The sequence below is a fragment of the Clarias gariepinus genome, chromosome 5 (genome assembly GCF_024256425.1).
Source record: "Clarias gariepinus isolate MV-2021 ecotype Netherlands chromosome 5, CGAR_prim_01v2, whole genome shotgun sequence".
Classification (NCBI taxonomy): domain Eukaryota; kingdom Metazoa; phylum Chordata; class Actinopteri; order Siluriformes; family Clariidae; genus Clarias; species Clarias gariepinus.
Genome location: NC_071104.1, coordinates 18,920,654 through 18,936,098, shown reverse-complemented (window position 1 = coordinate 18,936,098; position 15,445 = coordinate 18,920,654). Strand labels below are relative to the sequence as shown.

The following is a 15,445-nucleotide window of genomic DNA, read 5'->3' as shown; positions in this document are numbered from 1 at the left end:
ATTTTCAGAGTGCGCTTGACAGAACCATTGTGCTGTCCAGTGCACAGATCCCTATAAGGATAGATACATTTTTTACCCTTTGTGTCAAAAAGAAAACTCTCTCACTAGGTTTATTTGTGTTGTGTTATTTGGTGCCTCACTCAGCAACCACTCACTCCTCCCATACATCGCACTTCCACTACAGGTTTGAGAATATGACTCCAACTCCCTTTTGATTAGGTGATGTGATTCGTTTTTTACTCCACTTCTACCATGTCTTCTAAAATACATGATGTCATTGTCTCATGGAAGGCAATATATATATATAAAAAAAAGGAAACGGCTACAACATCAAACACCAATGAAAATATAAATATATAAGGAAAATGCACAAAGTGTGAAATGAGCATTGATACGGTGGAGTAAAAAACATTGACTTTTGGCTGATAAGAGAAATGCTGTTCTACCTAGGTGCTTATCGTTATTAACCTAAAGGATTTCATTCCATTGGATTGTGCATGCAACAGTGGGCAAAACGTGCAGCTTCTAACTGTAAAATGACACCCCAGCTGTTGAACTCATATGTGGCGTTTCCATGGAAACCAGGCATGATGGTAAAGCATGAGAGCTGGGAAAAGGGCAAGAAAACAACGAAAGGTGGGCTAAGAAGAAGAGCATGGGTAAAGAAATACAAAAGGTGAATGAAATAAAAATCTGTGGCTGAGAGGTGATGCACTGAGGAAAAAAGAAGAGCTAGAAGAGATGATGCAGAGAATGCGATTCAGACAGCGCTTGCTGCACGTGAAACAAGCTTAGCAGAGCAGAACCAGCTTGAATTGAATTAAACTGCTCTTCGGGGGGAAAGGATGGAAAAGACAGTGGAGTGGGTGGGAATAGGTTTTGGACCAGTACCCATTTCCACTGTTATTTGGTTGGTATATATACTGTTTATAAAGCCCGCTCTCTGGCAGAGTAAGGACCTGGATGTCCAAACCAAAGACATGGCACCTTCTTCCTTACCAGTCATTCCAGTTACGGGAAGCTGCACATGGATGACTCATTGCACAGAAATGAAATTTTAAACCCATCACTTAGCACACCTCTTGTACTGGAAGCAGTTTAAGGAATAGAGTGGCTCTTGTGTCAGATGGATAAAAGCTCAATGATCTAACAAAGTCTCAAAGACATGCACATAGCTGTCTTTTAGCTTTAAAATTTACTGCACAAGATTTGCCTATCGTGGAACCAGAAACCAGCACCAGCATTTTCATCTGTTTCATAAGAAGCTTCAGCTGAGGATGATACAGTGTGGGATGTTACAGATATTATCCATTATTCTTAGATTTAAAAGCTACTTGCATACATGCTTAAACGGGAAAGTACTTGTTAGATAATGCACTAGAGATAGATTGTCCGGAGATAACACTGTCCCTGGGGGCTCTTATCCTATGTATTACAACAAGCAGAGAAAAAAAATCGAGGGAAATGTCTAAACAGAAATTAAAACAGTAAGAGTGAGAGCGTACTGTGTATAGAACATAATTTTCTCTCCGTTTTCTCCTGAGTGCATCTCTGTCCTCCATCATATTCAATCATCAGAACAAAATTGACTTTTCACATGTAAACATCTGCTGGTGCATTTGAGAGCTGACTCTTTCTTTTCTTCAGCTCTGATTCTTGACACTTCTCATTTGTACCGCCGTCACTGATATAAATGTTTTGTCTTCACAAAAAAAAAAAAAAATTGTCTCTAGAGCTAAGTCTTGTCAAAGCCCAATCTTGTCCTGAATACCACCTAGAATTTAAGTCAAGCATGCTTGCTTCGTGTTTTCAAAATTGCCATTGGAGGCTTTTTTTTTCTTTTGGCTACAAGTGTTGAACTAGGAATAAGACCAGGATTGTGTAGTGGAGGGCTTTAAATGAAATCAGCCAGGCAGAACCACGTTTAGAGCAGAGACCTACTGAAGTGCTCCCATATCCCTGAAGAACTGATTCCAATCCCATTCTCTCCTCTTATCAGCAGCCTCTTATCAAGCACACTCCGAATTCATTATAGTTACATGCAGGGACATCGTCAGTAACACAGAGTCCTCACACTGGACATAAAAACTATCATTTCTAATCATTATTTATTCTGTCCAAGTGAACAATAAAAAGTGATGTTACTCATAATAATTTAAATTTAAAGTATAGGTTTAAAAGCACAATGGCTATTTTTCATAGATTACCAGGCCTGGTACTAGCGCTAGTGTAATTTTATTAAGTGGTAACACAAGCTTTTGGCTATTTCACTCCAATAGGTGTTATTATTGATATTAGAATTTGCTGCAAGTATAGAAAACGCATACGATTTATATTTTTTACGTTTTATAGCAAACTAGTAGAATATACTCAGCTTTCTTTGGTAGAATTGAACAAATTGCATATAGTACTGTACATTGAATTTAGCTAAACAACAGGAACAAAAAGTTTCCACAATCCATAAAATATGCATAACACAGTATGCTTTAAATAATAGGTAACCTGAATGCTAATGTAATTTTTCTGCTTATAACTAGAAATGTTCTCTACTACAGTTTGATTTGACTGTGTTCCATCAGTGATGCATGCTAGTTTCTAACTTCAAGCATGCATCATTACAGTAAGAAAAGCACAATTGAAATATGAAAGGATTTTTTTTAAATACTTTAAAGCGTCCATATAGCTTGTCAAAATTAGTGCGTTGTGATTTAAACAATTATGCAATTTAATAAATTTATTTTGGTATTAATTAATTATTTGGTAATCCAATAGATTTAATCCCTAAACTTCACAAATGCTTGGATTTTGTGAAAATTTATAGACAGTTGGTGCAAAACCCACTGGACTACAGTGTGGAGTAGTGAATTGCCATGTAAAATTGTTTTGTATGAGACATTTTAATGTTTATTAGATATGACTGTAAGACAGTGAACTTTATTGCGGTTGAATTTAATGCAGTTGAAATTTGCAATAAGCCAAAATCTCATCCAATCAACAGTCTCCCTATGATTTACACCTCTAGTCAAAATAAACATTGGTGACATATTGTGTCCTTTTACAACACTTTAAAAATCTTTCTTTTAACATCGACATTATTCAATAAAGTTTGCCACTGGAAGCAGAGCTTATTTCAAGACACAAGCTTGAAAAGACAGTGCCATGGTGATATCTGATGTTTGTAATCTTTTAGCTTCTCTGCCTTGCGCAGACTGCAATATATAATCATCTTTAATTATTGTAAAGGAGATGTGCTGTGGGATAATTTAGAGCTATTAACTGAGATTGATACCATAGAAACATAGCACACAACACTTGACAAAAATCTACCCACACAGATGCTAAAAAGGCAAAACAAGAAGTCGACTGCAGCACAGAACATCATACAGTAGATGTACCTAAAACTTAAGCTAATTTTCAAGAGGTTAGAAGAAAAGGCCTAATATGAGCAATCAGATGGATATTCCCCTTACCTAGGTTCCCTAGTTAATCGTTACAGATCTATGGATTGTAACCATAACTCTGAGCATCATATAGGAATATTCAAGAGATACAGGTGGCATTTCTCAAAACGTCATACACCAGCTTTTTTTGTCATCTTCCCAAAAATATGTTGTATAGATATTGGTGCAAATGTTCTAAAGAAACATTTAAAAAATGTGTTGTCTCTGTAGCAACCTCAGCAGCAACCTCATTTCCCATCTCATCTATTTCAACCTCTCAGCCAGCATTCAGCATCAGCAGTATACTAATCACCAGCCTAATCATCTGTCATCATCTGCACCTGTCTGTCACTGATTCATACCTTAAGTTAGATGTTTTGGTTATGCTGGAATTATTAAATGGGTCACTGCATCGCTCATGACTTTTCCAATGCACTGTACAAGTAAAATAGTTATTTGATTTCAAAACTAATGTACTCAAGCACATTCTAAGTCTTTCCAATTCTTTGTTATATGCCGGGTTTTAGAGACGGTGAGAAGAATACTGTATGTATAAAGATGATGATCTTCCAATGCCACTCTCAGACTTGTAAATAAGAGCATGAGAGCTGTGATTAAATCAAGGTAGCATTTAGTTTTATATGCAAGAGGTGAAATTGAAACCCGAGTAGCATTCAATAAGTCTTCAGGTCTATTCATATCTGTGGAAATCATCAAATTTCTAACAGTACAAAGCATAAAATTCAATACCAACCCAATAACAGCACAGGACCTTTAGCAAACACACCTCACATCAGCATTAGAGAAGGGTGCACAAAAAAAAGGGCTGAGATTGATTTTCACATTCAGTATGCTGAGAGTAGCAGATGCTCAGGCAGCACTCTCTCACTGCCCAGCCGAGGTACAAGGGAATATGGGATAACACACTATGACAGACTATCATAGACAAAGTAATATTCAGGGCAAATAAACAGAAGAATATTGAAGTGTCCCAAGTTACTCACAGTGAAGAGATAGTTTGAGGCGAAAAAAAAAAAAAAAAAAAAAAAAAAATATATATATATATATATATATATATATATATATATATATCATCTTGGTCACAGTCTGCCTTGGTGAGTGTGTATGGGGTAATAAAGGCCCTGCTTTGTGATAAAAATTCTGATTAAACCATCACCAGACATGCAGCATATCTCCAGATGGAAGCCTTATCCTCTAATCCCTGCCTGATGGACGAGGAAGAGGAAGTGACAAGGTTTAATCAGCACACAAAGACAATCAGACATACAGAGACTGAGGGGAAAGGGGGATAAAAAGAGTTGCACATGCAGCACGGTGTCTGCAATTCCACATCCAATTCATTAACAGCCAAAGCAAGGCTGATCTCACTGCGGTAGGATTGCTCCAGTGCACCAGTAAAGGCCTGTCCTAATGCAGCAAACCATAAAAGCTTATGATGACAAAAATCTAACTTGTTTCGATTCTAGAGAGATGTCAAGGAGACTAGAAAGGTGCCATTCATTAAGCGGCTGAATTACTGATATATGGACTATTTCTTTAAAAGATTATGTTAATTCTATTTTAGTTTAGATCGAAATACATTTGCATTACTCCAGTTTGTTTGTAATAAACAAAAGTCACCCACAAAATGGTCACAATCTGTCAACCCAAAGTGCACAGTGAACAATCCAGATGTCAAACGGTGCAGACGCATAAAAGCTCCAAAGTGCTGCCCATGTTTTTGATTCCTATCTGTCTAGACTTTAAAAGTGATAGTTAAAATAGACCCATTAAACAAATTTTACTTTAAGCCATTTCCTGCCATGTCCGATTTTTTTCCCATTTGTATGCTGGCTGAGGTTTGTCTTTTCTATCATGACCTCATATAAGGAGATACCTGGTGGGAGTGGCTCAGCAGTAGCTCATTCACATAGGCACTGAACTGGCACGCGAGCTTGAGGTATGAAAATGCTGGAGCATTAAAACAGTGTGGGGGGAAAATATCGGCCTTTTAAAGCGTCATTCAGTAAAGCATAAAAAATTAATCGGATAAAATATATTTTTTATTTTGTTATGGACACGTACAATTATTTGTACACAAAAGACTGCAATTTTTACAGGTAATACAGTATATGCAGAGTAGAGGATGTGTGTAGAGTTTGTCGATAATTTAAGTATATAGAACACTTATTGTCTTTCTCTGGTACTACAAATTGCTTGTCTATCATGCAACTACAAATTAAAAACAAACAGTCTAGACATAAAATCTGTTTGTTCAGGAGACACAGGCTAGGGATTGGTCTACCATGGTGACATCCTTTAATATATTTCTTACAAAAGCATCGTTCCTAGTTTTCCACCGATCAAGCCGCTTACAATAGAGATCTTGTCGCACAAAATTGAAAACGGGGTTAACAGCATCAATTGATAATCAGATTGAAGTTTGATTGATGTCTTTTTCCTTTATTACTGCCTAAAATGGAAAGTTAATTGTGATGGAAATATCTGACTGATACACAAAAACAAAAGAAGTGTCTTTGTTCTCAGTCTTGTCGCTCCTGGTCTCTGTTTGTGTGTGTGTGTGTGTGTGTGTATGTGTGTGTGTGGGCCAGCTGCAGCCCTCACTGAAACAGAACATATCAGCTGGGCTTTTTATCCAGGCACTGTGGATTTGGCATTGCCTGTATAACCCACATCAAACACCAACACAAATCCTCTTGTAGACAGACATATCAATCCCTGTACTGCAGGTGTCCCAAAAAAATCTTTCAAACTTAGAGCCCACATGAGTTGCCACAAAGGTGTCACAAAGAGTTCACTCTGATTAGAGAAGGAAGAACTCAAACGTAGCGTGAACAGATTTTAGATTTTTTCGGTGTAATTTTCACATGAACACCCGAGAAGACTTTTGTTACAAAAACATCAACACTCAGACACTTTAGAACTGCCTCACCCGGAAATCTGCTTTCCTTGTATTTCAATTCAAAAATTAATTTAAATATGACAGAATTCTGGCACCTGCTGACTACACATACAAAAATCATCTTGACAGTTTCACACTGATGCTCTCTGAATCTATTTAGCAGTCGACTTGGAAGCCTGAAACCAAAATGGTGGCACAGAGCCACCATAAGAAATCAATAATCAGAGCCAGTGAGTGGTCAAAAGGCATTTACACAAGACGCTGAGCATGTCTCTCTGCCTGAGAGAGCCCAAAGTCCGAAACAAAGGCACAGTGCACTGCCAGATTGGTAATTAGTGTTTAGTAGGTGGGCTGAAGTTTCCATTCATCCCCAGCCAAAGGTGCCTTGTTTCCAACAGGAACACCAGCTGGTGTCATGGTCCAGCTGAACCCGGGCGGCAGCCAATGAGAGGCATTTACAGGCTGGTCTGCAAAGGCTGCTGGGAAGTGTGACACAGATTTGACCTGGCAGCTGGGTAAACCACTCACAGAACAACTGACAGAAGATGATGACAGGATGATAGAGAAAGCTGGAAAGTCGGAGACAAAGGAAAGCAGTCACAGAATTCATCTGATCAGCTGCTGATCAGTTTTCCATCTCTGCACCTCTGACTGTAGATCTGGCCACAATGCAAGGCACAGGCTTATATTCCTTCCAATACATTATCAGTGTTTCTCATAGGTCTGAAATATACTTGCGGCTTGGCATTACCTTTCCGCACAAAAGTGACCTACTACGTACAACAAACAACAAATACGTATGATCTTTACCACAATATTTTGATTTATTTAATACTTCTATTCATTTCACATTTCAGAGATCCAACCAGCAAACCCTCTGCTCCATCTACCTGTGTGTTAAGAAAAAAGAAGAAATAAACTCTCTTTGGAATATAAAGTACTCCGGTTTGCTCCCACAGTCCAAAGACATGCAGGTTAGGCTAATTGGCGTTCCCAAATCGCCCGTAGTGTGTGAATGGGTGTGTGAGTGTGTGCATGTGTGTGTGTGTGTCCTGCGATGGGTTGGCACTTGCCATTTTATTACATACAGTATGGGGTCAGTATTGTGTGGTATAGAGAGACATAACCTTTTTTTTTCTTTTCTTTTTTTTGCACAACCTACAAATATTGCGTTTCATTTTAACCAACTATACAAACATGACTGAGCAAAAGTAAAAATTAAATTAGGAGAAATTAAATTCAAGGAATTAACATAGCTCACATAGGCAGGGAAATAGCACAGAATCATAAGATCATGTATTTTTATTGTTTTTATTTTAGGTTGTTATAACAATAATATATGCATGTTGTGTGTTTTACATTTTTACAACGTCATTATCATATCCTGGTAGCAGTAAAGTGCATTAAAAGTCATGATAACTTTGTTTCTGAACGACATATCTGAAAACCCAAGTGCACAGTTTGATGTGTCTGAAATTGTGTTTCTCCGCGGGGCATTTGCAACCATCAGTACACCTTCTTTATGGGAATTCGTTGCTCAGTACACTGCTCTCGCGGTAAAAGAACAAACAGATACAGTACAGGAGCGATAGCACGAGAGGAAACTGTCCGCCACTAGTTAATCGAGTGGCATTGTTCTGCTTGATGGAGTCGAGTGGCCCGTCGAGTGGTTGACTATACCACTATAGCACTTGAGTGGCCCACCCAAGTACTCTATGTGTGGCGAACACCGATTATAGTTTCTATATTAACAGCTTGTTTACAGAGACCTGTATAAGAGACCTGCCGCATAACATGGATTTTAAAAAGAGCTGTTATGTAACACGGAAAGTGTCTATCATTGATATTGTGACGTCTTGTGTAGACAATATTTATGGTAGAAGTCTCAGGGTTCAACAGTTTATAAATGTCAGGAATCTTTCTGCCATCGGATAGTCCTGAAGACAAATCACTCTGCACTTTCCAGTTTCTGGGTAATATGACAAGCTGCAGGGATTTTATTGCCTATTAACTTTAAGAGAGAAAAAAAATATGGATGGTGAGGGAATGACAGTTAATGATTGCTAAAACAACTTGGACACACACACACACACTACAAGCAATTTGGGAATGGCAATTAGCCTAATCTGCATGTCTTTGGACCGTTGGAGGAAACTGGAGTACCCAGAGTGAACCCACAAAGCACGGGGAGAACATGCAAACTCTACATACATAGACTTGAGACGGGAATTAAACCCCTCAACCCTGGAGGTGCAAATCCACAGCGCTAAACTGTGCCATACGCCACTGTGCCATACGCCACTGTGCCGCCCTATTGTGTTTTAACCCTTACATAATTTATGATTATCTACATAACAACTCACGCATACAAAATAACAACACATCATCATACTGTATGCAGTAACTATGTTACAAAGTTAATAAACTGTCCTATCAAGCTAAGCAGTTACGAAGAGTTGTTATTCGCATTTTTCTATTTTTAAAACTATACTTCATATCTGTTGATTCAAATCACATGTATCTGGCTGGTTATCCACAATTTTTCACTTCATTTACTCTTTATTTTGACAAGCACTGCTTTCTATTTCCTTTTCAAAAAACATAAAAAGACACTGGCGAAAATAAACCATAGCGTAGAGTAATAATCAACTGACAAACAAATGGCACTTGCTGGCGATCATGAAGAGTTGCTAATAATTATACCCTTAAAGAGCTTACAGTAATTAGGAGGATTTAATAAGCATAAAAAGGGAGGCATGGTGGCTTAGTGGTTAGCACTGTTGCCTCACACCTCGTGGGATAGGAGTGTGAATCTTGTTGCTGGTGTGTCTGCATGTTTCCCCCCGTGCTCAGTGGAATTCTTCTGGATACTCCGTTTCACTTCCACAGTCTAAAGACGGCGTCATGGGTAGGTAAAGACTACGTTTCAAAATTATATGTAATGTACTGTATGAATGTGTCATAAATATGAGTGCGCCTGTGCCCTGAAATTAACTGGCACCCCGACCCGGGTGTCCCCTCTTTGTCCCTGGGATAGTCTCTTCCCCCCCTGACCCTACACAGGATAAGAGGTATGGAAAATAAATGAATGAATGAAAAAGCATGACTAGAATATAATTCACAGTCTCTATTAGCAGATACCCATGGCCAGTTGTTCCTGCAGCTGTTGGTTCAACTATGCAAGGCTTTTAGACTAATCCCCACATAATGCATAATGCAAGGTTTTTCTTACTTAATGGCATGCTTCTTATATCGTGCATGTTGCAAAGTTGTCATACCGTCACCAAAAAAAAAAAAAAAAATCAGAGCCCTCTTAGCTCTATCTGTCCTGAGAGAATTGAAAATAACTCTTCTACTCCACCCTGCAACCTCATGCGCAGAAATAGCTGGCTTGGTTAAACGAACTTTTCCTGCTTCATCGCTCAGGAAGGGCGGGTGGCTGTCCAGTCCTCCTTGCTACACACAGAATATTAGCTTTGACTAGGCTATAATCAGTGTGAAGGATGACTTAATACCCAAACGCTAATGGCTGAGCCTGCGACTCGATGCCTTGCTGGAAATTAATTTTGCTGCTTTTTTTCACCAGCTGGGGAGTCCTTGCAGGCACACGCCCACACACAAACAAAATAATATAATAAGATCTGCAGCATGGTAGACACTAGATCTTGAACTTGGAGTGTAATGTATGAAAACAGATGGGTCCCAAATGCTGTATGAACGAGAAGCCAAAAAAAGAAAGAAAAAAAAAAAGAAACTGTATGTATCTGACATACAGTTGTAAGTCTGACATTCATCATGTTTTATACAGACTATACACACACCATAATCATTTTCAAGATTCGGGACACAGTGCCTCAAGCCTTACCCTCTTTATCATCGTGGCGTATGATGGCGTCCTGGAGGATGTCAGAGACGAAGAAGCTGATGGATTGTTTCTTGCGCTGACTGCTCAGAGGTTTCTGGGTCCGTTCACGCTCGTAGTATGCACACAGCTGATCACAACGCATCCTCCGCACCAGCCTCTGCCTTTGCCCCAGAGGTAAAGACTCCAGCAGGCACTGGTCTATCTCCATGTTCTGCCTGAAGGCATTACATAGCTGGAAACAACCTGAGAACAAGACGAACAGGAAACGATGTTACCATTAACACTCGGGATATAAGTATGTAAAAAAAAATCCTGAGGTCACCCATGCCTCTTAAATACTTGGTCTCATAAAGTGAGAAAATTAGCCAGCGGTCTTTCCCATGTACATACACCCCAGACTTGAAAAGGACCGTCATCTTTCTGGAGACCACTCAAATGATCCCAGTATGAATTCAACCAGCTCACCAGTAAACAAGCTCTACAAGCCTCTAGACAAAACATGTCTAACAAAACATGACCTTAGTATTATAAGGATCTGTCTGGGGAAATTGCACTGGTTAGGAACAACCTCTAGTCTTGAATATCTGCTGTTATTTACATCATTAATTCTCAACACAGTTCCTTCCGTCAGCGCTCTAAACAAGTAGTTTAGCCTACTTTATGGCTTTCTTCAACTATTCTACCATGGTTGTTTTACGGTTTACAGCTTTCACCCACACACTGAGTCACTGAGCTGTATGAAAGGAAAAAAATGAAAGAAATGTCATTGGCAACCCAGTTACCCACTTGTGCAGAGATCATATACTCAAATCATGTAGCACTGTCACTGCCACCAGTTAGTTATTTATTAACAGTTGATAAATTGTTTATTGAGCTGAGCAAGATGTCAAGCGCCAAAACTCGTGAGGGTCAAGTAAAGTACAGTGTCCCATTAAACCCAGCTTAAGCAATAATTTGGATTTTAAACACTGTTAAGGTGTCTGAAAGGAAAAAAAAAAAAGAACGAACTACAATCAGAACTTAAAAACATTTAATACTGTATGTATTAGTGACAGGGATGTTAAAAGTGCTATATAAATAAAACCTACATGAATTGAATGAGAAAAAGTGGGACATGGTGTCGTAGTGATTAGCACTGTGGCCTCACACTTTCTCCTCCTCAAGGGTTCCATGTGTGTGGAGTTTTCATGTTTCTAAAGAGTTTTCTCCGGCCATTCAGGTTTGACCAAAGACATTTAGGGCTAATCTCTTTGCCAGTGAGTGAAGTGTTTAAGTGTCTGTGTGCTTGTGGGCCCTGCGATGGATTAGCAACCTGTCCAGGGTGAGCGCTGCCTCGCGTCCCCTGTCCATAGGCTCCATGCCTCCCTAGGGTGATGTGCAAAATCTGTCGAAGGGAGTATGTGTACGATGGTTAAACACTAGTTGGCCTATAGTACAATGACAATGTACGTCTGCTTCGACAGCTGTGTTGTGTTTGTAACGGTAATATACTCGGTAGTCTGAGTAATCCTAGTTGATGCAGGGATGTGTAATGTACTCTGGGTGTTGTAAAAGTGATGGATAGCACGACTGATTTTCAGGAAGCAAAAATGCAAGAAGCATTGTAAATGTGCAGTTCAACCAATTATTAATCCATCATCCATTGGTTTACTCAAACGGTTTATCCATTATGGAACGGTTACCGTCTCCCATCACTAGTCAGGACACACGGAACGGTAGGATGTGAAGAATTTAAGGGAGAGAAGAAAATCAAAGATTTTTCTAGGGTGTCTCTTTAATTCTTCAAGCAAAGGTGTCTCACTTTTAACACATGCAACAGCAGTACATTATAAGATTGATATTGTGACTCAGCACACCCAACACACTTCTGGACATGTCCTGGAAACAAAGCAAAAAGCTAAATGCCTCATTACCCTAATACAAAAAGCTGAGTTTAAAGATACAGTATTATATTCATTATAAGTTCAGTTAAAATAAATAAATAAATAAATAAAACTCCATTTCCAGTAAAATCTACATTTTCATCTTAATGAATAATTGAAACTTGTAATGCTCGAGATGTACTGACTGCTTAGCAACTCATCTGCAGCAATCACAAGGCTGCTCGGTCATTCCCTTTCAGCTTATATATCTCTCCTACTGAGCTGATCTGCCACGTAGTACATTATAAACCCATCACCTTACCCAGACAGCGAGCAAGAGAAAGAGAGAGAGAGAGAGAGAGAGAGAGAGAGAGAGAGAGAGAGAGTGAAAAGACGACAAAAAGATGGACAGAAACAGTGCACACCTGCAAGAAAATAATGGGTTGGAGAAAGTTGGTTTGACCTTGGTGGGCCAAATGAGTCATCACAATGTGCACATCCATCAGCTTTCCTTAGGCCGGGCTTTAAAAAAAAAAAAAAAAAAAAAGTTTTCTTTATGAGCAAGTTGTCTGAACTAACAGACACTGTGTTCCTTCTCCATGGCTGTGTGCAGACTTGTAATTACTGAGATAATTCAGGTCACTGGAAGCCCTTCAGCCAGGGGAACCGTAGCTTCAAAAGTCTGCCTTTGTAGATAAATTAGGTGCCTCTCTCTACTTTAAACCCTCTCCTTTACTCACATCGCCTTTCCACTCGTGTGTCTCGCTCTCCCTCTCTCTGATTCAGCGGCTTGCTGCCAGTGCATAAGCCATAAAACTACTGGCAACACTGTGGCCATTAAAGCCCAAGCAAGCCTTCTGTCATTCATATTTTTTTCTTTTCAATATGTTGTTGTTTTTTTCTTCTTTTTTCAAAGCTTTTTATGGTTAGCTATGGAGAAGGATATGAGAACTGTGTTGATTAGTCATGCCCAAAATGAGGCGAGTATTTTTTTTTTTTTAGCCTAATCGAGATCATTGACATTATCTTATCAAGCATTCAAAGCCTGTCAGCCGGACTTCTCTTCAAATTCACGAAATGAATCTGTAAACACCCGGGCCGTGGAGTGTTGTTCAGTGTGCTCGTAACAGACAATGTGATCTAATATGGTGTGGAGGGCACTTTATTACAGTGAGTAAATTGAGACCTTTAAGTAATCCAATTTCGCCCCTGCACAGCCATAAACCTCCTTTATGTACTGATGTGATATATGGCTTGTGCTTTCTTTAAATGTGATGAACCAGGTGCTAAACTTTACAGCTCAGTTGTCTGACCCCAAGTCCTGGACCACTACAGCCAAAGTTGGTGATTTTTTTTGTTTTTGTTGTTCAAAACGCCTGATTTTGTCAAATATAAGCTTATTCATGGATGTGTTTGAACATACAGAACAACGCCAATGTCTAAGATAAATAAAATAGAGAGAAATGGAAAAAAGAAACCATAACCAAATTATGCTCACAGTTTCAAAAAAGCCTCAAGGCAGAAACAACACTTATCTATATTTAGTATCATGTTTGCCATAAAGTTAAATCTTAAAATTCTTTACACTGATAGTTTTATACCGTATACATTTAGCATAAGTGTAAGACCTGATTTTATCCTATTTATAATCAAATTCCCATTCAATCGATCATCTGCCTCGTGATGTCAAGGACAAGAGTTTGTGCAAACATTATGGATGTCCGGATTGATTGGAAAATGCACTTTAGATTTATAATAAAAAAAATAACTATAGTAATTAAAGGCTGCACAACTAATCAATCAAAGTTAATCAATTATTAATTAATTAATCATCTTGATCATGATTTTGGCTTCCACACAATTAAATGAACATGATTAACCAATGTTGAAAATGAGTGCTCAGCGCCAGCAGAACACAAAGCAAAAATATGACACTTGAATAATGGCCAAATTAGAGAGCTTATATATAAGTGAGAAACACTCACAAGGATTTACACGAGCTGCATATATACAGTAAATCAAACAGCCATGCATTGCACAAATGCTCATTTTATAAAAAAAGAAAAAAAATAGATAAAGGGTAAAAAATGCTTAGTGCCTGCATTTTTCTCAAAACTCCAAGAGCACCCACAAGACAAAACATGAAAGTGCAATAAAAATATTTTTTGTCACTAAAATCGATGAAGATGATCAAAATAATCACTATAATCATTTTGGTCCTAATAAAACTAAACTATGCTTTCTTATAAGACATACTGTAGTACAGTATTAACAGATTACTATTAAAACAAGAATCCAGTGCATCTGACTATAGCAAAGCAATACCAGTTCCTGAGACAACGTTCGGACCAAAATGACTTTCGAATAATAACAAATCCATCCACACTTCTCCCAAAGTGACTGCCCCTACCTGCTGGATCCGGCAAATCTTGATAAGGTCACACGTCATGATAAGGTCAAACCATTGCTGTACTCTGTACTTCACTGCCAGCCTGATTTTCCGTCTCTGAGACAGAAAGCTGAACTGAGATGCTTATCACCCACTAGCTGAGAAAGAACGCTTGAAGATTGATATGGCTATGGGCTCTAACCACCAGGAGACAGATAGTCATCTACTTCCAGCCTCTTTCACCTGTTTCACCGGATGCCTAAAGGACAAAGAAGTTAACATAAGCCGTGAAAAGGCCAAGCTAATTTGTTTACCTCCCCGCAGCATATGCCTCTTTTGACCACGGTTTATTTAGATCAAAGCAAGAGACCTTTTCAGTTCTCTTTGACTGGGTTCATGTCAGAAACAGAAGTTTCAAAGGAAAAAACGAAAACTTCAGTAAGGTCACACCAGCTTCAAACACTACATATAGATAAGATAGTACAACATCATGCTAAAGTAAAATAAAGATGAAAATAAAGCGGATACACCAGCTGGGAATCTGTAATCTGTGACTGTGCATGGAGGGTTAATACACACCCTGCGCAGCTCAAATAGGCTTATGACCCAATTTCAGGGCGACACTGAGCACTGACACCTCAAGTATACACTCCCCACAACTTAAATCTAAAAATGTCTGCAGGAAAAATCCTAAATGCAAAGAGATTTGGGAGCAGATGTGTAAACACAATTGACTGAGAGAGGGTTCTCCAGAGATTAGGAGCAAATAAGAGTCTGAAAAAATGACTGAGATATTCCATGGAGTATTGTTTCATTCGCTTCCAAATTTCTGGTGAAAATGACACAGTCGTGTTTCTCATTTTCACATTAACAGCCAATAAGAAACTACTTAAGGTAATTTCAAATGTACCTGTTTTTATGCATTTAAACTGTCAGCTTGGGTCAATTACAGTTTTAGTTTGTCAC

The 15,445-nt window shown here is 38.7% G+C and overlaps 1 protein-coding gene across 3 annotated transcripts in view; it reads right to left on the bottom strand.

Annotated features, from left to right (window-relative positions):
- myo16 (myosin XVI) overlaps nt 1–15,445 on the bottom strand; it is a 132,141-nt gene that overhangs the window by 92,706 nt on the left and 23,990 nt on the right. For all 3 annotated transcript variants that reach the window (XM_053496130.1, XM_053496129.1, XM_053496131.1), the window contains exon 2: nt 10,229–10,471. In XM_053496130.1, coding sequence (XP_053352105.1) covers nt 10,229–10,436 — 208 coding nt within the window. In that variant the 5' untranslated portion in view covers nt 10,437–10,471. The remainder of the gene's footprint in view (nt 1–10,228; nt 10,472–15,445) is intronic.